The 26,147-nt window shown below is 44.2% G+C and overlaps 1 protein-coding gene across 1 annotated transcript in view; it reads right to left on the minus strand.

Annotated features, from left to right (window-relative positions):
* Nucleotides 1–2,465: 2,465 nt before the first annotated feature.
* The window catches only part of coch (coagulation factor C homolog, cochlin (Limulus polyphemus)), a gene marked incomplete at both ends in the record, with an annotated part of 91,489 nt that continues 67,807 nt past the window's right edge, over nucleotides 2,466–26,147 (minus strand). Inside the window, 2 exons of the mRNA XM_083634292.1 lie at nucleotides 2,466–2,638; nucleotides 2,756–2,850. Of these exons, the coding sequence (XP_083490418.1) occupies nucleotides 2,466–2,638; nucleotides 2,756–2,850 (268 nt within the window). The remainder of the gene's footprint in view (nucleotides 2,639–2,755; nucleotides 2,851–26,147) is intronic.

Genomic DNA, 26,147 nt, shown 5'->3' on the forward strand with positions numbered 1-26,147 from the left:
AAAAGTGCATTTCTGTGAGCGGAACAGCGCTCATAAATGCACTATGGATTATACCCATTATACCGGACATGTATTGGAAACTTGGCGTCTACGTATTTGGTAAGTCTGCTTGTTTGTCTAGTGCTGCAGTGCTGTTTGGTTATCATTAGCTTGGTAGCTAACGTTAGCGTGCGTTCTACAATAACGTTGCTATGAGTTCTTTCCAATGAAACACAAACAACTGAATGTGTGAGTGGTAGGCTAATGTTACTTGTTTAAAATATGGTATGGCTGTTGGCAGAGCGAGAAGAGGAGAGCAATGAACTGATACTGTAACGTAGTTGGATGATGATGATGATGATGAAGGCTATCAGTTGTTTTTATTCATTCCAGTCCGTTGTACAATACTAGGCATGTTCAAAACTGCCTGTACCTACCCTCTTGTGTGTACTAAGTACTGTCTCACTGGTTTAAATAAGCAATTTGATACTTTCCGTTTTTGCTGAGCAGAAATTCTGTGCAAAAAAAATAATCGCCTGGGTCGATTTCGTGCAAAAAAGAAATAAACGCTTGCCTCCAATTGCCGCCTGGTCTCCTTTAACCACCTGGGTTCTGAGTCATTTTAGCATAATAAACGCCCGGGCTATTATTGGAAGTTTTACGGTAATAACATTGGTCCACGGCCTAAAAACTTTTCTATTTCACAATTCCGGCTCAAAAATTGTGAAATTGAAACCTGTTTTGTATTTTTGGTGAAATTGTTAAATGGAAACGGGGGGTTTTGGTTAGGTTTAGGGTTGGGGTCTGGAGGGTTAGAGGGTTTGAAGTGGTGAGAGACTCCCTCTAAAAACTCCCGCCCCTGTATAAATTCCCATTTCATTTTTTTTTCTCTATTTCACAATTTTAGAGCCAAAATTCTGAAATAGACGTTTTTGGCTGGGGACCAATGTTACTATTTCACAATTTTCTATGAGACTGTTTGCACCAGACTAGAACCTGACCCTTAAAGGGATAGTTTGGTTTGTTTGAAGTGGGGTCCTATCAGCTAGTTCGATACACTAACTTAATTAGGTACAGTGTTCTGGAGGCTGGGCGCATTGTGGAACGGGACCGCGCACTCAGCACAGCAGCCAAACCAGCCTTTTCTCTGTAAGTACGGGGGGGTCAACAACTAAAACGTAATTTAGCCACCTAAAACAACGCCCACCTAAACAAATCGATATCCGTGTACATGATACTACATACATACATACTGTACATACATACTATTTTGACAATTTTCAGCGCTTTACTTTTCCGCAAAACACCAGTTTCATTCGGCACTGCTTTTTCTCCCAACCGTAAAACTACCGTATTCCTCCGCTAAAAGCCTGCCCTGCACAAAGTCGCAGCACTGGATTACTCCGCAGTTATTTGGGGGTATTTTATTTCTCCCGGTTTGTTAGTTAAGACACAACAAATAGAATACACGAACGAAAATATGAGTGATTTTGATAGCGATGATGATATGCCATTCACCTTGGTGACAAGAGGATACAATTATGAACCAGAGAGAATACAGAAGAGGAACTTTTGCAGAGAGTGAAGAGGCAGAAAGAGAGATGCGCCTCCTGCCTAAATGCCGCGGTGCCCTGCAGACCTTTTTCACCATTCCCAGGATAAATTGTGGAAAACGTCCCAGACCAGAGAGGCCAGGTGACTTGTTGTCTCTAAAGTAAGTCAGTGTTTTATCTCTCTTCTAAGCCTTCCTGTTTTGTAAACCGCGGCTCTGTGCTCTGTGCTGGCTTTTAGCGGAGGAATACGGTAGTTGTACGGTTGGGAGAAAAAGCAGTGCCGAATGAAACTGGTGTTTTGCGGAAAAGTAAAGCGCTGAAAATTGTCAAAATAGAGCATGCATGTACACGGATATCGATTTGTTTAGGTGGGCATTGTTTTAGGTGGCTAAATTACATTTTAGTTGTTGACCCCCCATACTTACAGAGAAAAGGCAGGTTTGGCTGCTGTGCTGAGTGCGCGGTCTCGTTCCACAATGCGCCCAGCCTCCAGAACACTGTACCTAATTAAGTTAGTGTATCAAACTAGCTGATAGGACCCCACTTCAAACAAACCGAACTATCCCTTTAAGGTTCAATAAAAGTAGAAAAAAGTTTTTTGTCTTGTGTATTTTTTGACATGCTAATAGATGAAGATTTCAACATAAACATCAGACAGGGTGAACTAATACTGTATTACTAACTCTGTGACCCCTTGTGACCCTTTGGATCACTATAGAGAGGTTTAGGGTTAACCTAACACTAACCACTTTGATGTAGGATGGACAAGTGTTACCATGGTTAACACTCAAGTATTGATACAGGTGATTCCTAACTTCTCCTTCATAAAAAAAACTCCCGTGCGTGTGCATGGGAATACAGTGTGTGTGTGTGTGTGTGTGTGTGTGTGCGCGTGCGTGTTCTTGTGTTAGAGTCTGTGTATGTGTGTGTGTGTTAGTTGGCCTCGGTGAAGTCTCTGCAGATGCCTCTGACGAGTGGCTGAACGAAGTCAGCCAATCCGGTGAACTCTCGGCTGAAGAAGGTGTGGCTGTCCTTCGGCTCCGATGACATCACTCTGAGGTCATCCAGCGGTGCCCAGGCCACGCCCACTGAGTACATGGTGATGCCTGGTGATTGGCCGACAGGAGAAAGGAGAAGAGTCAGATAGTGGACTTTAACGCCACACACACAGGCACATGCACACACATGCACTCACCCCCCCCCCCCCCCACACACACACACACCTTGTTTCTGTGCAGCCAGGGAGGGGCCTCTGACGTCGTCGTATGATTGGCCATCTGTCACCACAATAAGAAAGTTGCGGCCCGGTCCCGTTCGTCTGGAAGAAACAAGAAGAGATGATTTATTAATTATTAATTGATAATTAAAGGGACACCACTGACAAACAATGCTTATTTATTTTGCACATGATCGCACACATATGCAAACGTTTAAACAGTTTTTTATACATTTCTGTGTACAGAGCTGCAAAATCCAAGCTGCAAAATCTGCCCACTCTCCTGCAAAATCCGCCCACTTCTCTACCATCAATAAACAGCTGGGGCGGCTTTAGCTCAGGAGGTAGAGCGGGTCGGCCAATGACGCAAGGGTTGGCGGTTCGATCCCCGCTCCCTCCCAGCTGCTGTCGTTGTGTCCTTGGGCAAGACACTTAACCCTCCTTGCTCCCGATGGTGTGTAGGCACTAGGGCTGGGACGGATCAGAAAACCCACGGATCGGATCGCGTGACGGATTTTGAGCCACGGATCACGGATTTTTCGGATCAGCAAAAAAAAAAAATATATAGGCTATATCAGATTTTTTCTCTCAAAATTAGACTTTCGATTTGAATTTTTAATACTATTATACTTCTCTAACCATTTGTTGCCCTGCACAGCTCAAAAAATATTTTTTTCTCATGACACAATTTATGCTTTTACTCTGAAGGCAAAACAACCCAACTTCCTTCCAACTTGTTTTAGGTGGCACTGCGCCTAACTTCCTGCCTGTTGCTTGCTAACGTAGTCACTTGACACGGGTACAGACCAGACCGGGTGAGTCTGGAAACATAACGTTGATGCTACGTTATGCTACTCGGTGGCCCCACGTGTTGTTTTGTTGTTATGTGTCCATGGCAACATTTCACCGTCGGTGATAATGTGTTCGTGAAACGTGTGCGCGTGTGTGTGTGTGTGCGTGTTGTGGCTCTCCTATCTTGTGCAGCGCGCAACATGCTGCTCGCATTCCTGTGCTTTTTCAGAGGTGTTGAAATAAGTTTGCTGTGTTTAGTAGCCACTAGCCACAGCCTTCAGAGAGACTTTACAGCGAAGGGATGAGGAAGCTCACTTGTGCTTGCCATGATGATGCCTGTCTGTGTCTGGCTGCGCTGCAGGCGTTCTCATACACTAACGTTAAACGTTAAATGAAACGAAGGGGGGGGGGGGGGGGGGGGTTGTCCGCGGACCACGACGTTCCGAACCGTGTGCCGAACCGTGGGGGCTGATCCGTACGGGTCACGGATTATCCGTGATCCGTCCCAGCCCTAGTAGGCACCCTGCGGGGCAGCCTGCCGCCATTGGTGTATGAATGGGTGAATGTAGACTATCTACTGATTGTAAAGCGCTTTGGATAAAAGCGTTATATAAATGCAGGCCATTTACCATTTAAACAACACCAACAGGAACTCCCGCACCCTCTTCTCGACAGAGAACAAATTACTCCAACGCCCGAACAACATCCCCTGATCTCTGTAACTCCTTTCTTAATTTCTTTGAAAACAAAATCTCCCAAATCAACAGCTCACTGACTGCCTCTGCCACCATCACCTCCACTCCTACCCCCCTGCCGTCTCACTGCTTTCACGCTTGTCGACTCCCCCGACTGACATCATTACCACCTCCAAGGCAACCACCGGTTATACTCTAACCAAGGCCTGCCTCCCTGGCCATCATGCCCCACCTCACTGCCCTCTTCAACCGGTCACGTTCCCTCTGTCTACAAACTCACCACAGTCACACCCATTCTCAAAAATCCCAGTCTTGACCCTGCCCTGCCCACCTCTCCAACTACTGGCCCATCTCTAACCTGCCCTTCCTCTCCAAAGCCCTTGACCGCATAGTCGCCGCACAACCCCTCCAGTCTGCCTTCCGTCCACTTCACAGCACCAAAACGGCCCCGGCCAAAGCCCGCAACGACCTCCTCTCCTCCGCAGACTCCGGTGCCCTCAACATCCTGGTGCTATCTCAGCGCAGCCGTTGACACCGTTTGTCACTCCATCCTCCTTCAAAGGATCCATTAACTGGGTGTTGAGGGCACCACAATGGACTGGCTCACCTCCTATCTCCCTCTCTGGTCACCTCCATTATGCAGGGGTCCCCCAAGGCTCAGTCCTCGGCCCCCTGCTCTTCATCTGCTATAACCTCCCCCTAGGCCACATCATCCGCACTTTCAACTTTGATTTTCATTGTTATGCCGACGACACCCAGATCTATATCATCTCCAAATGCACTCACAACCCGCCGCTCACTCACATTGCAGTACATACCTGCATCTCATACTTTCATAGAGAGAGAGCACAGCACACAGAGAGAGCTCCTGACACTCCAGCTTGTTTTAACTTTTTTTTCTCCAGTTTTAAATCTTATTAGTTTTTAATCTCAGTGTGCTACTCAACACCATCTGACATTCTTTATGGAAATTCATCCAAAAGTGTTGGATGCTGTCTGCCGCATTTGATATCTGGTGGATTTACCAAACTCCGGCCTACTGCCTCGGCTGTGGCCCCAGCTACCTAGCCATCACCCGGCTAGCCCAGCTACTACCAGGCTACAGCCCTGCTACCACCAGGTTCCAGCCCAGCTTCCACCAAGCTACTGCCCAGCTACCCACAGGCTACAGCCTAGCCACCACCAGGTCTCAGCCCAGCTTCCAACAGGCTAGAGCCCAGTCACCTCTAGGCTACAGCCTAGCTACCTCCAGGCTACAGCCCAGCTTTCCACCAGGCCACAGCCTAGCTACCTCCAGGCTACAGCCCAGCTTTCCACCAGGCCACAGCCTAGCTACCTCCAGGCTACAGCCCAGCTTTCCACCAGGCCACAGCCTAGCTACCTCCAGGCTACAGCCCAGCTTTCCACCAGGCCACAGCCTAGCTACCTCCAGGCTACACCCCAGCTTTCCACCAGGCCACAGCCTAGCTAAACAACACCAACTGGGAGGACTGCATGACCTGGATGAGGATCCATGATCACTTGCCGAAGCAATATCATCGCAGCAGGCCCGGTTATACGGGCCTCTGCCGGTAAGTGATCAATCCCTGCCTGAATTCCTGCCTAGCCCTAGCACTGTCTTGCTATCACACATCATTAATATTGCTCTATTGTTTTGCTGTCAACAAGACACCCGTACTGGCCACTGTTTTCTGTTTCTTTTCCCCAGAAACTCACAATCTACCCCCCCCCCCCCCCCCCCCTCAATCTACCCCCCCCCCCCCCCTCAAACACACACACCCACGCTCATACGCATACATACACATACTCACACACACACATACTCACACACACACATACTCACACACACACACACACACACACAATGCCTTCGATCACCTCTCCACCCTGCTGCCTGGACTGCCACCAAAAAGATGCAAGGATATCTCAGCTAGAGGAGAGAATCTCCGTGCTCCACCAGCTCAAATCTGAGGAGGATTTCCTGGACTCCTTGTTCAGAGGGTGCGTCCCGGTCCCCTCTCCATCTGCTGACCAGCTGGATCCTGACTCGGTGGTCACTGTGGGCCGTCCCATCATCACTGGCTGTGATGACTTCAACAACGAGACGACGCTCTCTTCACTAGGAGCAGCCTCCCTTGCAGATCACCAGGCCACCAAGGGTGACAGGTCTATGGTCCCGATCTGCTCTACCCCTGCCCCGACCGAGGTTCCGTGGTCATCTGTTGGCCGCGGCCGACATGGAGGCAATCCCATCTCTCGCCTCCCTCCTCAGGAAGCCATCCAGCTCTCCACCTCAAACAGGTTTTCGGCCCTAACGTCACAGGATCCTGGGTCGCCCCGCCCCCCCCCCCTCATCCAGGCTCCCAGGCTCCCTCCTCTCCACTTTCCCCCAAAACAATCACCCCTCATCCGGCAGGCTACTTTTACGTTCACCCCCGCCCCCTCGGGCCGCTCAACATCTCACTTGTCGCCCACGAAACCGGTTCACCCCACCGAATCCCCCCCTCCACCTCAGCCCCCCCTCCCACCAAAGCATCCTGTTGCTTCCTCACCCGGTCCAGTTATAATCCCCAAGTTTCTCACCCCGCCCTCAGTCTCCAGTTCACATCCATCCATTCAGGTATGTGATGCCCTCATAATTGGAGACTCAATTGTCAGAAACGTTGAAATATATAACTGCCAAGTCAGATGTCATCCTGGTGCAAAAACAGCAGACATTGACTATATTCTTCCTCACATTTTGTCTGACTTCACTCGTGTTGATTATTTGGTGTTACATGTTGGATCTAATGATACTCAAGCTAGTGCCTCTGAGCTGCTAAAATTAGACTTCGTGAAGCTCTTTGATAGCCTTGCCCGGACAGGCAAGGATTTCATTATATCTGGTCCACTGCCTTGTACACATAGGGGAGACTTAAAATTCAGTCGCCTTCGACAGTTGCACCTTTGGTTGAAAGGATTTTGTACCTACAATAATGTCCCCTACATCGACAACTTTTTGTTATTTTGTAATAGGCGTAACCTGTTCAACAAAGATGGTCTCCACCTTAATAGGGAGGGAGCCAGACTGCTCTCTTTAAATATGCAGCATGTTCTGGACTCACTATACTGGGTACCTCCACTATGATGTGTCCCAAGTCCAAGCCTCCCAGCCCCCCAGACCTACAATCCCACTCATTCCACCTCCCAACCTGGGCTTGGGCTACTGTTGAATTATGATTTGCCTGTTTTCTCTAATGTTATGCCTGTTCTGTCCATTGTTGATCACACTGTTTATGACTCAACTCTGCTCGATATTAAGGTTCACCCCTCTGCACAGGTCTCTTATAAAATGGGGAACTCTCTGAGCCCAGAGCCCCGCCCCTCTGCACAGGTCTCTTATAAAATGGGGAACTCTCTGAGCCCAGAGCCCCGCCCCTCTGCACAGGTCTCTTATAAAATGGGGAACTCTCTGAGCCCAGAGCCCCGCCCCTCTGCACAGGTCTCTTATAAAATGGGGAACTCTCTGAGCTCAGAGCCCCGGATCCCAGATCATTTTAAAATAGTTGTTTTAAATGTTTATGGGATGCGACTTTCTCGCTGCAACTCAAGGCCGAGGGGGGCTATAAAGGGCAATCTAAAAAGTGTCCCTATCGACCTTGCCCCTTGTGTCCCCTCTATTAGCCCTATCCCTGTTAATCTGATTTCCCCACAAGAGCTCCAAACTGCTGGTGGTTTGAAGTTCTTGCACCTGAATGTCAGGAGTCTGTTGCCCAAACTGGACTTTATTAATGTGTTAATTAACGACGCTGCCCCAGACATTCTTGTTATCTCTGAGTCATGGCTTTCTGGTAGAATCCCTGACTCAGACATCTCGATAAGTGGATTTAACCTTTTTAGAATTGACAGGAAGGCAAAGGGAGGGGGAATAGTGATTTTTGTGAGAGATCATTTAGCTACTGTAGTTTTAACTGCTTCCTCTGTCCCGAAATGTTTTGAATGTATTATTTTAGATATCTGTATAGGAGGCGATGTCCACCTTGTAGTGGCCGGTGTTTATCGCCCACCTTCGGCGCCGAATTCAGCCCTGGAAGACCTCGGGGTGATTCTCTCCAAATTTACAGCGGGGGAATTAATAATACTGGGGGACCTGAACGCCGATTGGTTAACTGATTCATCCGTCAATCTGAAACACTTATGCTCAGAACTAGACTTATCTCAGCTCATTCAACACCCTACTAGGCCAAATGTAAACAATCCAGCTAAATCCACTCTCATAGACATCATCCTTACAAACAGACCAGATAAGTACCCTCAGGGAGGGGTCTTTGCCCAGGGAATTAGTGACCACTGCCCCATAGCTTGTGTCAGATTGACCAAGACTTTTAAATCAAATGGTAAGTTTATTAAAAAACGAAATTTTAAAACATTTTCTGATCAGGGCTTTTTATATGACCTTTTTTACTCTGATTTGGAGAGATTATGTTTAATCCCTGACCCTGAGTCAGCTTTAGATTACTTTTCTCATGTTTTTAATTTGATAGCAGACAAACATGCCCCCTATAAGAAGCTGAGAGTAAAGAACCGTTCTACCCCCTGGTTCACAGTGGACGTCAAATCTGCCCTGCGTCTCAGAGACTCTGCCTGGGCGAAAGCCAAACTGACCGGCAAGCCCGCAGACTGGCTTCATTTTAGAAATACGAGAAATAAAACTATTGGTATAATCAGAAAAGCCAAAGCTGATTACTATTTAACCTCTTTTAGCAACTCATCAGATTTCTGGAAAACTGTCAAATCTCTCAGCTCCGCACCCACGTCTGCTCTCCCCCCCCAGATTAATGCTGCGGGTGAGATAATTTTAGATAAACTGCAGATGTGTAACACTTTTAACCACCACTTTGTCTCTGCAGGATTTTTATTTGATAGGCTCACTACCAACACGGCCCCCTCGGACCATGTTTACGACCCAGCGGTCGAGGACCTCTCCACCCCCCCCTTGCAGGTGAACGTTTCTCATTCAGGCCGGTGAGGCATTATGAAGTCCGCGAGGCTCTGGCAAAGCTGAACACTAAGAAGTCCACGGGCGAGGACGGCATTACACCGTTCCTCTTACGCCTTAGCGCTGACCTGATCGCAGCACCAATTGCCCACATATTTAATTTAACATTCACTACCAGCGAGATTCCATCTGTATGGAAGTCAGCTCAGATTTCCCCCCTCTTCAAAGGAGGTGACCGGAGCGAGCTGAATAACTATAGGCCCATCTCAAAACTATGCTGTCTGGCTAAAGTGCTTGAATCATTAGCAAACGTACAGCTTCGGACATTTTTAGACACGCACAATATTCTCCAGTCCCATCAATCAGGTTTTAGACCGGGACATAGCACTGTCACGGCCACATCCCTTGTTTTAAATAACATTCTGAATGGTCTAGATAGCCGACAGCACTGTGCAGCTCTCTTTGTTGATCTTTCCAAAGCGTTCGACACAGTAGACCATGCGATCTTACTAGATAAACTGTCCGCCACAGGTCTGGACGAACTCTCGGTCAGGTGGTTCTCCAGCTACCTGACCGAGAGGAAGCAGGTAGTGGTAGCCGATGGTGTTAGGTCCGACTCACTGTCCAACGGTAAAGGCGTGCCCCAAGGATCAATTTCTGGGCCTATTTTATTTACACTGTATATTAATAACATTTTTTCTCCCGCTGGACTTTGCAATGTCCATTATTACGCGGACGATACTATTTTATACTGTTTCGGAGCGACCCCAGCTCAGGCCGTTTCAACACTTCAGATGGCTTTTGACTCATTTCAACGGTCTCTATCTGACCTCAAGTTAGTCTTAAACTCTTCTAAAACAAAGTGGATGATGTTCACGAGATCTTTTTGCACCAATGTCAATCTTAGTATGCACACGCTCCAAGGCGAGCAAATTGAATCAGTAAATTCTTATAAGTACCTTGGTATCTGGTTAGACACCAGACTCTCCTTCCAGACTCATATTGAACATCTCACAAAGAAACTGAGGAGGAAGATCGGCTTTTTATATAGGAACAAATCTTGCTTTTCATTCAGTGCCAGAAAAACTGTTGTACAATCATTAATAATGTCGGTTTTTGATTATGGTGATGTTGTATACATGCATGCCTCATCTTCCATTTTGAAGTCCCTCGATGCTGTTTATCACAGTGCTCTGCGTTTTATCACAGGCGAGGCTTTTCTTACACACCATTGTACTTTGTACGAAAAGGTGGGCTGGTCCTCCCTAATGGCTCGTAGAGAAAAACACTGTCTTTTATTTATTTACAAAGCTTTAATTGGGAAACTCCCGGCATATTTGTCCTCACTTCTCATTCATAACAGTGGAGGTTATCAAACTCGCTCACAGTCCTGTATTAGACTATCTATCCCACGTGTGAGGACTGAACAAGGAAAGAGTGCTTTTGCTTTCTATGCCCCCAACAGTTGGAATAGACTTCAGGACACTCTGAAAATAGAAGCATTGATCCCTCTTGTTTCCTTTAAAACTCTTTTAGAAGGTCTCCCACATAATGGGTGCTCTTGTTTTACTTGAAAGTGGGTTTTTCACCTATTCTTAATGTTGTTTTGATTGTCTGTCTGTAACTTGAAACTTTGTGTATGTGTTCCTCTGTACCAGGGCTCTCTTGAAAATGAGAGCTTGCTCTCAAGAGATATCCCTGTATAAATAAAGGTGAAAAAAAAAAAAAAAAAAACAAACAAACCTGTATATCTGCACTAAAAACCTGAATGACTCACAACTTCCTCAAACTCAATAATACTAATAATAATAATAATAATAATGATTGGATTTATATAGCGCTTTTCTAGACACCCAAAGCGCTTCACAGGAATCATTATTCATTCACACCATTCGTACCAGTGGTGGTAAGCTACGGGTGATGTAGCCACAGCTGCCCTGGGGAAGACTGCCGGAAGCGTGGCAGCCATTTCGTGCCTACGGCCCCTCCGACCACCACCAACATTCATAGACATTCATACCCATTCATACGAGGCAATGAGGGTTAAGTGTCTTGCCCAAGGACACAACGACAACAGCTGGGAGGGAGCGGGATTCGAACCGCCAACCCTTGAGTCATTGGCCGACCTGCTCTACCTCCCGAGCTAATGCCGTCCCAATAGCAACAAAGCAGAACTCATCAGAACCAAAGCCACACTTGCCAATACCGGACCCATCACACATCGATGCTGCAACCATCTGGACCATAACCTTGGTTTCATCGTTGACCCCACCCTCCCCCCATGTCAGCTCCTTCGTCAAGACCTCATTCTTCCATCTCCGCAACATAGCCAAAATCAGATACTGCCTCTCCCCCCTGCTGCTGAATCTGTCATCTCCTCCCGCCTAGACTATTGCAACTCCCTCCTCACCGGCATCAGCTCCCGATCCCTCCACAGACTCCAGATGGTTCAGAACTCAGCCGCCAGCCTGCTCACGAACACCCATCCTCCACTCCCTCCATTGGCTCCTCATCAAAGAATGACTAATAATAATAATAATAACTTCAAACTACTCATCCTCACCTTCAAAGCCCTCCACAACCTGGGCCCCGCTATAGCCTGGAAACCCTCTTGTAATTGCTCTGTTTATTATTCCCTAAAACAGTATGCATGTCAGAAACCATGAGCAGTGCCGGTCCACCCTATACGCTCACTACGCAGCTTCTGTAAGGCCCCAACACTGTAAAGGCCCCGCAAAATAATAATAATAATTGAGCAAAGGAACTTGCATTGATCAGAAGTGACAACTAATCGATCCATTGCAACACCAGTGCACAGCAATCCTGCCATTTTGGCCTGGAGGAGACACCTCTGATTGGCTGCTATGGTTCTGTGCTGTTGTCCCATTGGCCAAAAGCGGCACTGTCAAAAGCAAATGTGTCAACTCTTACCTCTTACATTCAAGACTCTTTCGGCCACATTAGCTTCCCTCCGCCTCCCCTCAAGTGTTTAGCGTGCGTCAATGTAAACAGTAGCTACTACATGCCAAGTTTGCTGACTGACTGCATGAAAGATGAAGCAGATTTATCCCTCTGGCAATAAAAAAAATAAAAAGACAAAGACAAACAGCGGTCAGGTAGGCGAAACGTGTTCACTCACTCAGTCACCACTGTTGTCAATGGTTTGTTGTTGTGACTTCTGCAACGTAGCGTTAAGTTGATGCGTAACGCAGTTTGTAGGCTAATGCATATCTCTCTAGTCTGTCAGTGTTTTGCTAACCTAGCTAGCTGCAAAATAACACTAGCATTTAGCAACTTGTGGAGACCAGGCAGAAAAAAAAGACTGGATCATTGCACGCCTGATGGATGGATGGAATGGATGGATGGATGGTAGACAGACAGATAGATATAGACGGATAGATAGATAGATATTCTCAGAGAGGAAATTAGCTATATTCACATTTGGTGGTGGTGCACAAAAAAGACACAATAACAGGAAAACACAAACAATAACAAGGCCCAAAAATGCATTGACAATAATAAACAAGACAACATTAAGGGCCCTATCTTCGTACGGCACTATTGTTTGCGCTGCCGTTTGCGCGCTTCTTATTGCCATCTTCCCTGCATCTTAAGCTATCGTCTGCCTCCACCGTCCAGTTTTGCGCTGGGATCTAAGCGCAGAAACAGGTGTAGGCGTGGCCCAGGCGTGTCCGTGGGACTCTAGCCTATCATCTGTCTCTCGCAAGTGTCATTTTGCGCTCTGGCAAAGATACTGTCGCTATGTTCCGAGCGCAAACAGAGGTTTGGGCATTGCCCGTTCCAAAATAGGCATTCGAGCGCAATGTGTTAGAAAAAGGGGCCTTGGGTACTCTCAATTTTAACGCCACCAAATAGCTGGTCTTAGTGCAAAAAGAAAACACTACGCCAGGCGTACACCTGAGCGCAGACAGTATTCTCCGCGCGCAGTGCAGGAAATCCTTGCTTGGATACATTTACGCATGGCAAAGATGTCACTCTCCAACACCTCGCGCCTGCACACACTCCTGTCTCCTCGGAATGCCACGTTGATTTTCAACTGTAGAAAGGGAAGGGAGAAAAGGTAGGAGAAAATAAAAAGTAAATGTTGATCTTTTCCAACTATTAGGCTACGTTTAATAGCACCGCAATAGCCCTCTCCACTTCCCTCGTCGGGGAGAGAGAGTGAGACACGGGGCATACTGTCGGCCTATAATGTTACTACCCAGATCAACTTAACTGCCTCACCTCCTAGTAATAGCCAGTAACCTAGCCCTAGCTACTGCAAAAGTTAACTGTTGAAAATTCAATGTTTGGTTTTGTCACGAGTAGCCTACAGCTGAAGTCCCTCTTGCCATTAAGCAGACAGTGACGGAAGCATGTGTCTTTATGTGTGCCAAGGGGAAAATGATGGACTAAATTGGTGGGATTCAATGTATATAAAGTATATTAATAGAAACAAATAAAAAATAGCTGATTAATAAAATGTGTACTGGTGGAACGAAATACAACTTCAAATAGAGCAGCATCACTCATCGCGGCTCTCATTACGCTGCGTAATACGCATGCAGCCCCGCAGCGGAGATGCAGGAGAGAGAGCCGAAAAGGGATAAGCATACGTCCGTCCATATAACAGCATGAAAGCTGAAAAACATTTATGGCAGTAACACACACATTTCAAGATTCAAGATTTTTATTGTCACTCCATGGTACAAGTATCACGTGTGAAATTATTGTGCTGTGGACTCCGTTTACAACATAAGACAAGTCAGAGACAGTGCATATAGGTGCACTTAGGTGCACATGTCATGTGCATACTTTAGACGTGCGATCTACATCTTAAATTTGACGTATTTGACATACAGGTGCAAATAGCAAATAGCAAATAGCATATACCTTATTAAACATACAATTAAACATTAGACATACGTAATGGTAGCAGCTACAGTACGGTACAGTACGGCTACTACACTATTTGTGTATCTTAAGGAGTCTCGTGGCCTGCGGGAAGAAACTGTTCCTCAAGCGATTTGTGCGTGCTTTTGGAACCCTGTATCTCCTCCCTGCGGGGTAACAGGGAGGACAGGCTGTTGTGGGGATGGTTTGTGTCTTTGATGATCTTCAGGGACCTCCTGAGGCACCGCTGGTTATACAGTTCATGCAGTTCTGGCAACTCACATCCTGTTACGTGCTGGGCCGCGCGTCTCACTCTCCGTAGCGCCCTGCGGTCCATGGTGGTACAGTTCCCGTACCAGGTGGTGAAGCAGCCAGTCAGCAGGCTTTCAATGGTGCCTCTGTAGAAGTCCCTAAGGATTTCTGTCCTTAGCCCAAATTTCTTCAGGCGCCCGAGTCCGTGTAGTCGCTGTTGGCAACAGTGGCGGTGTGACCGGCCCAAGTCAGGTCCTGGTGGATGTTGACTCCCAGGTACTTGAAGCTGTCCACCCTTTCCACCACTGTGCCGTTGATGGTGATTGGGAGGTGTGCACCCCCCCCCTCCTCCTGTAGTCTACAATGACCTCCTTGGTCTTGGAGACGTTCAGAGAGAGGTGGTTGTCCTGGCACCATTGTTCCAGGGCCCCCACCTCCTCTCTGTAGGCCGTCTCGTCGCCCCCCGAGATCAGCCCCACGACTGCTGTGTCGTCTGCAAACTTCACGATGGTGTTCGAAGTTTGAGTCGCCACGCAGTCGTGGGTGTAGAGGTCATACCAGAAGGGGCTGGAGACGCACCCCTGGGGCGCTCCTATGCTGATGGTCAGTGGTGAGGAGGTGAGGTTGCCCACCCTCACCACCTGGTGGCGGTCTGTCAGGAAATCCAGGATCCAGTCGCACATTGCTGTGTTTAGTCCCAGATCCTTGAGCTTGCGTACCAGCCTGGAGGGTACTATGGTGTTGAATGCTGAGCTGTAGTCCACGAACAGCATTCTTACATAGGTGTCCTTCCCCTCCAGGTGGGACAGGGCGGTGTGGAGCACTGCTATAAATTAAAGCCATTATTATTATTATGTTGTTCTATAATTTACGGGTTCTATATGCTTAGGTGTGTCAGTAAAGGAGATGCTGGATCATCAGCCTTCTCAGATCTTACAGGTCACACTTGAAAACGAGACCTCGGTCTCAACGTGTTTTTACCTGTTTAAATAAAGGTTAAATAAAAAAAATAAAAAATAAATCAGCCAGAGTCAGTACACAGATTAAGTTGATCCCAGTGGTGTAGTGCAGGGCTCTTCAATTGGCGGCCCGCGGGCCGGATGTGTGGCCCGCGCTGGAATTGCAAAAGAAAAATAAAAGGAAAAAGAATTACAGTGCACCTGAATGCAACATGCAAGATACGCGCTGAATAAGTGTCCAAATGTTCATGTCATTCTGGCCAATACTCCATTTCTGTTATAACATTTCAGTCTGGAATATGGAATATCTTTCAATAATCTTTATGATTAAAAGGCTAAAAGTAATCTCATGTGTAAGAAATTACTGTTCTACATTGAAGTAAAAATTTAAATAATTAACTCGTTGATTTTGGATGGTTTGGTTTTATTTAGCTTCAATAGTGCCTTTTTGTTCTTAACAGTCTTTGAGAATCGCTGGCCACACTTACTGATACTTATGCTTAAATTAACCCACTCATATTCTTGTTTATTTCAAGAAAAACATTTTGGCTGGTGGAAATTCTAATTGGCTGGTAACTTTGAAATATAGCAGCCATATTGGCAGGTGGTCAAAAAAGTTAATTTCAAGCCCTGCAGGGAGAGCAAGGTGGTGACCAAATTGGTGGTTGAGACTGAATAATGACATCACAACTGTTAATTTAAAATTAGTTATTCCTCTAAACCTGCCTTCAAATGCTCAAAACTTTTTGCCCCCAGCCCCCGGCCCTCAGCAAAATGTGGCCCTTGGTGAAAAGTAATTGAAGACCCCTGGTGTAGTGGTACCTATAGAAGTGGGTAGACTGTAATTTACTGTAATATATATACATACATACATACATATTATATATATTCATACACATGTATATATACTGTACATACATTATGTATATATACTGTATATATATATATATATATATAGGCATATATATTAGTTTAAACTACATTTGCTGGGCAGTCATTATTGGTGTCTACAAAAACAACATTTGATGAATGGACACGCCCACCTAATGGCTGCACCCTAGGTAAAGCTCCTGACCATCCCCGGCTAAAATCCACCGGCATCCTCCACATAAGATGATTCAAGATCACTCAAAATACTAGAATCTTTACTAATATGAACAAAGGCTTCAGGAAGGAGTTCAATTTAAGATCTGCGACGACGAAAGAGGTAAAAAACAGCGAGATCTCTCCCTACTTCCCGCAGAAGAAGGCTGGCCGCGAGGACACCGTTGTAAACGCGGAAATGCCTGAGACAACTGAGGACAGCCTAGCAACTATCCTGTCTGAACTGAGAACGTTCAGAAATGAAAACAATGAAAAGCTAGATAAGATGACAAATGCCATAGCTACAGTGGAACAAGCGGTTGGAGGCTTAACAACAAGAATGACAGAGGCTGAAAATCATGTCTGCACAGTGGAAGATAGAGGCCTGCGCTCCGACAGACTAATAGGCTACCTGCTACGACGTGATAAAATGCTGGAGGAGAGATGTGAGGGTTTGGAAAACCACACGAGAAGGAACAATTTGCGGCTGTACGGGGTCATGGAGGATTCAGAAACAGGAGATACAGTGCAATGGATCGAGAATTTTCTTAGAAACATTCTTCAATTCGCAGAGGATCTCCCCCTCAACTTAGAAAGAGCACACCGCTCCATACAGCAGAAACCAACAGACCCGAACGCGCCGCCAAGATCATTTATCCTGAAGTTTCTCCGCTTCCAGACGAAACAACAGGTGATCACAAAGGCATGGAAATTAAAAGACCTACAGTTCAGAGGGAAGAGGATTTTGATGGACCACGACTACTCGCCAGCCCTACAGAGAAGGAGACGAGAATACAGCGAGATCAAAAAACAGCTAAAGGAGAGAAACATCAAGTTCCAAACTCCTTATCCAGCGGTGTTGAAAGTACACCTGCAAGACGGCATAAAAACATACAACTCGGCATGGGAAGCTGCTGAAGCACTGCTACCACTGGGAATCTCAACATCAATCTCAGAGGAAGAAAGACTGGAAAAAGAACTTCACAGCCTCGGATGGCAAACGGCAGGTGGGAAAAACCGACGCAGGACACCGTGGATGAATCAGAGTATGATCACAGACTTGAAGGAGCTGCACAGACCAGAGGATGATTGAATAAAGGTGAATACGCAGTGAGCAGAAATATGAGTTGTCGGTGAGTTGGCCTATTTGATAAACCATGGTAGGCTATACACTGCTAAAGTCAATAAACGAACTGGACTGAGAAGGACAGAGTGATACACTAGGAGACCAATGCAAGGCTTTTTTTTTTTTTTTTTTCTTTCTCGTTTTCTTTTGTATATTGTTTTGAATTTGTTTATCCTGTGTGTGTTTGTTTATTTTTCCAACAGTTTTTCTCTGTTTCCTTTTAGTTCATTTGTTTGTTTTTTGTGCGTGTGTGTGAGTGTGCGTGTGAGTGGGCGTGTGTGTGTGTGTGTGTGTGTGTGTGGATGAGTAGACGTGGGTGAGGGTGTGGATGTATGTATGGGTTTGTAAAATAATTCTATTTGTCCCCCATAAGAATGTATGAGTGTACACATGTACAGGCACGCATAAAATATCATTCTTATATCCTGCTGATTATCGAATAGAATAAGGGCCCGCATGAATGACAGAAATCTAAGTAGTTAGAAATATATTCGGTATTAATGCCGCATGACAAGGGGCAATGTAGCCTATAGTATGAGTTGTCGGTGAGTTGGCCTATTTGATAAACCATGGTAGGCTATACACTGCTAAAGTCAATAAACGAACTGGACTGAGAAGGACAGAGTGATACACTAAGAGACCAATGCGAGGCCTTCTTCATTTTCTTTTGTATATTGTTTTGAATTTGTTTATCCTTTGTGTGTTTATTTTTCCAACAGTTTTTTTCTGTTTCTTGTTAGTTCATTTGTTTGTTTTTTGTGCGTGGGTGTGAGTGTACGTGTGTGGGTGTGGGTGTGTGTGTGTAGGTGGATGGGTGGACGTGGGTGAGGGTGTGTATGTATGTGTGGGTTTGTAAAATAATTCTATTGGTCCCCCATAAGAATGTATGAGTGTATACATGTACAGGCACCCATAAAATATCATTCTTATATCCTGCTGATTATCGAATAGAATAAGGGCCCTCATGAATGACAGAAATCTGAGTAGCTGGAAATATATTCGGTATTAATGCCGCATGACAATGGGCAATGTAGCCTATAGTATAGCTCTAGAAAAGACTCTATAAACTAAGATGCTATGAGCCAGTAATCCAATGGTATATTTATGTGCAACAGGATTATTGATACTGGAATCAGATGCAGGCTATAAAATACAAAAAAAAAAAAAAAACTTTTTCTGCTCTATTGCTGCTATTATAACTTTCTCTTCTATCATAAGGTGGGGAAGATGCATAGCCGATGAGGATGGGGTGAGCATTGCAGTACCTAGGATGCATCATGTTAATGCGAACACAGTTAGGAAGTAGTTCGCACAGCTGTCAATTACCAGTTTTATTTACTTTTTGATTTTCCTTTTATTGTCATTGTCTAACCCCCCCCCCCACCCCCCACATCTGACAGCTTAGGCCCGGGACCCCCGTGTGGTTTTCCCGGATATTCCTACTATAGGAAGTAATAGATTACTGTTCCTTTTTGGAATTAGAGATTCATTGGAAAGATTCAACTAAGTTCAAAATGGGAAGTCCATACAACACCTACTTTGGTTATGTTATTGTTATGTTATTCAATATTGCGCTAATGATGACACAGTTTTTTGTTTTTGTCTTTGTGATGTTAATTAATTTTGCTTTTTTTGTCCAAAACCCTGCACAGAGCACTCTACATGAACATGCTGAGAAATGGGGTTACTTAAGGTAATAAGTTATAATGTGAAAGGGCTAAAGAGCCCTATAAAGAAAAAGAAAATATTACAACAACTGAAGCATTTGGGATGTCAAATAGCATTCCTGCAAGAAACTCATTTGTCAGACCTAGAACATGGGAAATTAAAGAAGTCATGGGCAGATAAGGTGTTTTATTCATCACATGCGTCGGGGAGAAGAAGGGGGGTTGCAATTCTAATACATAGAACAATTAATTTCATGGTCACTTCAATGCATAGAGATACAGAGGGAAGATATATATTGGTAAATGGGAACATAGATGGAGTGGAGGTCTCGCTGCTAAACATCTACGCCCCAAACGAAGACGATCCAAGATTCATTAAAACGATATTTACTGTAATATTAGAGAAAAGTGTGGGGCTTCTGTTAATGGGGGGAGATTTTAACTGTGTAATGTCACAGGTAAAGGATAGACAACCAGTTCCCTCAACCCCCCCTCCTAGGATGAATGGGATGCTTAGTGATTGCTGTAGGGAGACAGGAATAATAGACGTATGGAGACATAAATTCCCAAACGGCAGAGATTTTACATTTTATTCGAACAGGCACTCATCTTACTCGCGTATCGATTATTTTTTTGCCCCAAAATCGGAATTATATAGAATAAGTAATATTAATATATTGCCAATAACGCTTTCTGATCATTCACCATTAGTGTTGTCGTGGGATTTGGGACAAAAATCTACTTCTAGACAGTGGAGACTGAATGCTTCTCTTCTTAACGACCGTGAGTTTGTAAAATATGTTAGAACTGAATTAAAAACGTACCTTGAACTGAATGTAACTCCAGAGGTCTCCCCACTGATTATATGGGACTGTGCCAAGGCGTACCTTAGGGGGCGCATCATATCCTTTGCAAGTGCAAAAAAGAAGAGAAACGAAGCAAAACGACTCGAATTGGAAAATGAAATAACTAATTTGGAACAACAACATAAAAATAATTCATCCCCGAATATCCTGACTGCTCTTAGAATAGCGCGAAGGGAATTAGACATATTACTGACAGAAAAAATTGAAAGACAATTGAGATTCGCTAAACAAAGGTATTATGAACAGGGAAGTAGAGCAAGTAGATTACTGGCATTCCAGTTAAGAAAACAACAAGCGGTAAATATAGTTCAAAAATTAAAATCTAAAAATCCTCGCTCCTTTCTAACAAAACCAAACGAGATTGCAGAATCCTTTGCACAGTTTTATAAAACTTTGTATAAGAATTCAGATATGTGTACTGATACAGGAGCGTTGAACTCCTTCTTACAAGAAATAAAATTGACAGAGTTAACAGATACAATGGCTAAAGAATTAGACAAACCAATCGGGGCAACGGAAATTGAGGAAGTAATATTAACACTTAAGAATAATAAAAGTCCAGGGCCTGATGGCTTTATTAATGAATTTTTTAAAATGTTTAAGGATATGGTGTCCCCCCTACTGATACAAGCCTATCATTGCTGTCTGGAATCTGGCTCTTTGGCTCCCTCCTGGAGGGATGCAACAATAGTCGTTATACACAAGGAGGGTAAGGACCCTACTGAGTGCCAGTCATACAGACCCATTTCATTATTGAACTGTGACCTCTGAATCTTAACAACAACTCTCTCTAGACGGGTAAACAAAATTATAACTCAAGTGATACACCCTGATCAGACCGGGTTTATAAATGGCCGTTACTATGGTGATAACATTAGAAGGCTCCTTAATATTATGACTCATGCTCAAACAGGAGGAGAGGAAGCCATGCTTCTCTCCTTAGATGCACAGAAGGCGTTTGATCGCATATCCTGGCAATTTTTATTTCAGACATTATCACGATTAAATTTTGGACCTAGCTTCCTCAAATGGATTAAAACACTATACTCAAACCCACAAGCATCAGTTAGAGTTAATGGGTGCAGATCAGAGGCTTTCAATTTAGAACAAGGTTGCAGACAAGGCTGCGCGCTCTCGCCTTTATTGTTTGCGATTTGCATTGAACCCCTTGCCCAGTTAATTAGAGATGATATAAATATAAAGGGTATCACGGTCGGAGAGGAGGAGCATAAACTCTCGTTATATGCAGACGATGTCCTACTATATTTGTCACATCCCACGACAACTATACCTCACTTAAAAAAGATCATAGATACATTTGCTTTTTATTCAGGTTATACTATAAATGTGGAAAAAACTGAAGCCATGGACATTGGATATAGAATTCCCCACCTTGTTAAATCTCAGAGTGGGTTTAAATGGCCCACAGGAGGGATTAAATATCTCGGAATCCATGTTCCTCATTCCCTGCAGCAATTATATAGTGCCAACTATGACAAAATAATTAAAGGTATTAAGAATGACTTGGAACGATGGACGCCCCTCCCCATATCTCTTATAGGACGAATGGAGAGTGTACGTATGAATGTTTTACCTAGATTGCTTTATTTATTTCAAATGTTACCTATTAAGATTTCAATAATTACTTTTGATTTATTAGATCGGCTGATTTCAAGATTTATTTGGCAGGGGAAAAGACCGCGCATTAGATTTAAAATATTACAACTTCCCAAATCTGATGGTGGACTTTCCCTGCCAAATCTAAAGTACTACTTTTGGGCAGCTCAGTTGAAACCAATGACAGCATGGATTAGTGAACGTACAGAGACACGATGGCTGAACATTGAGAAACATCTTTGCCAAGAGACTCTTTCAAATCTACCATTTTTAGATGTCCCAGCTAAAGAAATTAGGATGAGTGAATGGACTAAAATGACTATGAATGTATGGGGGGAAATACAGAGATTCTTTAATTTGCCCAAGTCAGTCTCACCTTTATCAAACATAGGTTTGATCAACAACTTTATCCCTAACCGATTGGATACGGGACTTAAAAAGTGGAAAGATTACGGCCTGCTTCATATATACCAGCTATTTTGTGAAGATAACCTGAAGTCCTTCGAACAAATACAAACAGAATTTAACTTACAAAGGACTGACTTTTATTTCTACTTACAGCTGAGAAGCTTCTTAACTAAACACAAAGATCTGTGTAAAATAAGAAATCTTAGCGAAATAGATAGATTCTGGATAAAGGTGCAGACTGAGAATGTGTTATGTAAGATTATTTCTAGACTGTATCAGGTGTTTCTGAGCATGGATTCAAATAATTCTATTAGTATAAAAGAAAAATGGGAGACTGAACTAGAACAGGAAATACCGACAGATATGTGGAAGAATGTATGTTCGGAAGCACACCACATGCTTAAACTCTTGGAGAGAATTCCGGTGGAAGACTATAATCAGGTTCTTTAGGACACCACATATAACAGCTAAGATAAATCCAGCCATATCTAGTAACTGCTGGAGAAATTGTGGGGCACAGGTGGGCAACTATCTACATACATTCTGGTCATGCTCAAAATTGAAAAATTACTGGAATGACATATTTCAATCTGTCGGAGAAATAATGCATCTTGACATCCCACAAGACCCAAGACTTGCTATGTTAGGGATGACAATAGATGGGATAGAAGGAAGAAATCAGAACTATCTTCTTCAAATCTTGTTTACAGTAGCAGTGAAATGTATTACTTTGAACTGGTTAAAGCCTGACCCTCCTACTTATAATTTCTGGTTACAAAAATTAGGGGATGTGTATAAAATGGAGCAAATAACATACTCACTGAGACTTCAAAACCACACATTTACTAAAAGATGGGGTCCCATGATGATGCTATTAAGGTAATAAGATAATATCATACCTCACCTCGGTCAGGGTTTTGTCTGTTTTGTTTTGTTTTGTATTTTTATTTTCATTTTGGCATTTGTCTGTTTTGGTCTTTTATTTTTATTTTTTTATTTTTTTTCTTTCTTTTTTATTTTATGAGATGGACATCATTGTGTAATCCATGTATGTACTGATGAGAAGAACGTAACATATCATCCTCAAATTGTACGAAACTAAAGTGGATGATTAATGTGCCCATCACTGTTTAACTTATTTGCTGTCTATGTTACTGTGTCTGAATTGCTGTAATAAAAAATAAGTAAAAAAAAAAAAAACAACAACATTTGATTGAATTATAGGCGACAATGTAACAATGAGAACAATTAGGCTACCATAACCTGAACATTTCTGAATTAATTTGATACACAAATTTCAAACCAACTCACTAAGTTAATTTGAACAAAAGTAGCTGCCATAATAATGGAAGCATTCAATTGAGGGATGCATTATTATAGAATGTGTGACTGTTTCTCTCTTGACATACAGTAACAGGTTTTATTTCGAAAATCGACAGGATGTTTTATTTGATTATTCTCATGAATTCCTGCCCAGCTCGATCTGCTGTGTGCTGCTTGACGCAACTCTTGAGAGAAGCGAAAAATACACAGGCCGAGCGGAGAGCCGATTCAGGGACGCCTCTGGTGGACACAGGCGTTCACTAGACAGGCTGCGTCCGCCTCATCTCGCGGTCGTAATGCAACGTTTCCTGGTGGAATCTCAATCTGCCCGGCAGAGACTTAGGCAGAAAAGAGAAAAAAACTTGAATGGATGCGTATCAAAGGAGATTTAGAAGTGAGTAGACGCAAATCCGTCTGAAAAATAAGTAAGTAGACGCCGTCTACCTGCGTCTACCCTCCACTACATCACTGGTTGATCCACAGCCAAGCTCATCCAGTACTAACACAGACCCAGTATATTTGGCTTCAGCAAACGCTAACAGGAGGTCCCTGAAGATCATCAAAGACACAAACCATCCCCACAACAGCCTGTTCTCCCTGTTACCCTCAGGGAGAAGATACAGGGTTCCAAAAGCACGCACAAATCGCTTGAGGAACAGTTTCTTCCCGCAGGCCACGCGACTCCTTAACATACACAAATAGTGTAGTAGCCGTACTGTACCGTACTGTAGCTGCTACCATTACGTATGTCTAATGTTTAATTGTATGTTCAATAAGGAATATGCTATTTGCACCTGTATGTCAAATATGCAGAATTTAAAATGTTTAAGCACGTCTAAAGTATGCACATGACATGTGCACCTATGCGCAGTGAATATGCCACTGTCTCTGACTTGTCTTATCACTATACTGCCTTATTGCTTGTTGTGTCTCTTGTTGTTTTTGCACTCATATGCCCTGTTATATTTGTACTATGTTGTAAACGGAGTCCACAGCACAAGAATTTCACATGTGATACTTGTACCACGGAGTGACAATAAAAATCTTGAATCTTGAATCTTGAACAAAGACCCGGTACAGCTTCCGATTGTAGTGGGAGCACTGAGGGGTCAGGTGTGACTGTGTGGCAATGGCAAATGGCCAGGTAGGAGGGCCCCTTTGCAGAATCTTGCTTAGGGCCCCTGCGAAGTCAGGACTGGCGCTGCCATGAGGCCCACAGCAGCCAAACTTTGCACAGTTGTGAGTTGGTACATCGCAGAGGCCTGAAATTTGGCCCAATGACAGATATCTAGTAACCTAGATGGTCTAGAAATATTTTTTTCATTTTGATACTTCTTAAGCGGTGCAGCCACTTCTATGCATGACTTTGCCCGTATGCACCTGGAGTAGGGCTGGGTGATATGGCCTCTAAAGAATATTGCGATGTTTTTCGGCTATATCGCGATACACGATATATATCTCGATATTTTTGAAATCTCTCATAAATGCTCAATTTAACCCTTCAGGGTTCATACACATTTTGACCAATGGATTTCCATGACTTTTCCATAAGTTCGTAACCTGTATTTTATGCACACCTGGGGTAAAAAAGAAGAAGAAAGAAAGGGCAGATAGTGAGGAAAGATGGATGATTTAATATTCCATAGCTCTGACCTAAGCAAATCTGACATCACTGTGAACACAAACAACACTTCTGATATAATATGATTGTTTTAGTAAAGTGTATCACTCAATAGTCAATACAAAAAATAATGGCTTTTATAGAAGCGAAAGCCTAACTGCTTAGTCTTCAGATAAAACATAAAAAAATAAATTTAGACTCTTATTGGCATGACGGCAAGATATAAGGTGTCTGAATTTTGCATTGGGGCCAGTTCTATAGTGAGGCATGGAAAGCCTCACTGTACACCATCATATCTGTGTCGTTTCACTTTTGACTGAAAAATGATGCCTCTAGATTAAAGAAAAGACACTATGTGATGTTGACTTTTATGTAGGCTATGTGCGCATTCGTTTTCCTTATAGATCATGACTGCCCCGCAGCTAGCTACGTTAGCTTGCATGTAACGTTAGCGTTAGTTGCTTTTGGAGACACAAACCCTGGACGTTTCATTTTGAGTAATGCATGAGGTTCTCTATGGTTTACGCCAGCTCTGGGAGTATGAAGTGCTTTAAATGCGGGGGTTTTGGTCACAACAAGCTTGTGGAGCGCTGCCTGCTGAACTAGGTAGCCTAACCAGCTAGCTAACGTTAGCCCCGACCACAACAGCTAACGTTAACGCCAAACAAATCCGCCGCCTCCTCCCCGGTTTGGTTTAGCGTAACGCCAGCTCAGACTTTCCCCTAATCTCAGAAACCTTGTGGGACATGTATTGCAAATCGCAATAGTGGTTGTTTTGTTATAATTTGAAACTGTCACCAGCCACACTGGAGGCGGCCATGTTTCGCCAGCTGCGCCTGCTTGGGTTGGTTGGTGGGGAAGCGTGATTTCGAATCGAACATAGTTAAGGACGGGTGTGTCTGACGCGGTTGACGTATCCATGTGATCCCCCCTCCCTTCCTGAGTGTGACAGAGCTCTCCCTTGAGAGGGAGAGCTGACAAGAGGAAACGTGAAGCGAGTCATGCCGGCGGCTTAAGTTATAAACAATGCGTGACAATTATACTCGAATGTTTGCGATATAGTCATTTCTACATCTCACGTGGCACAAGCCGCGATACATCAAGTATATTCGATATGTG

This window comes from Poromitra crassiceps, assembly GCF_964638095.1.
Source record: "Poromitra crassiceps genome assembly, chromosome: 3".
Lineage (NCBI taxonomy): Eukaryota > Metazoa > Chordata > Actinopteri > Beryciformes > Melamphaidae > Poromitra > Poromitra crassiceps.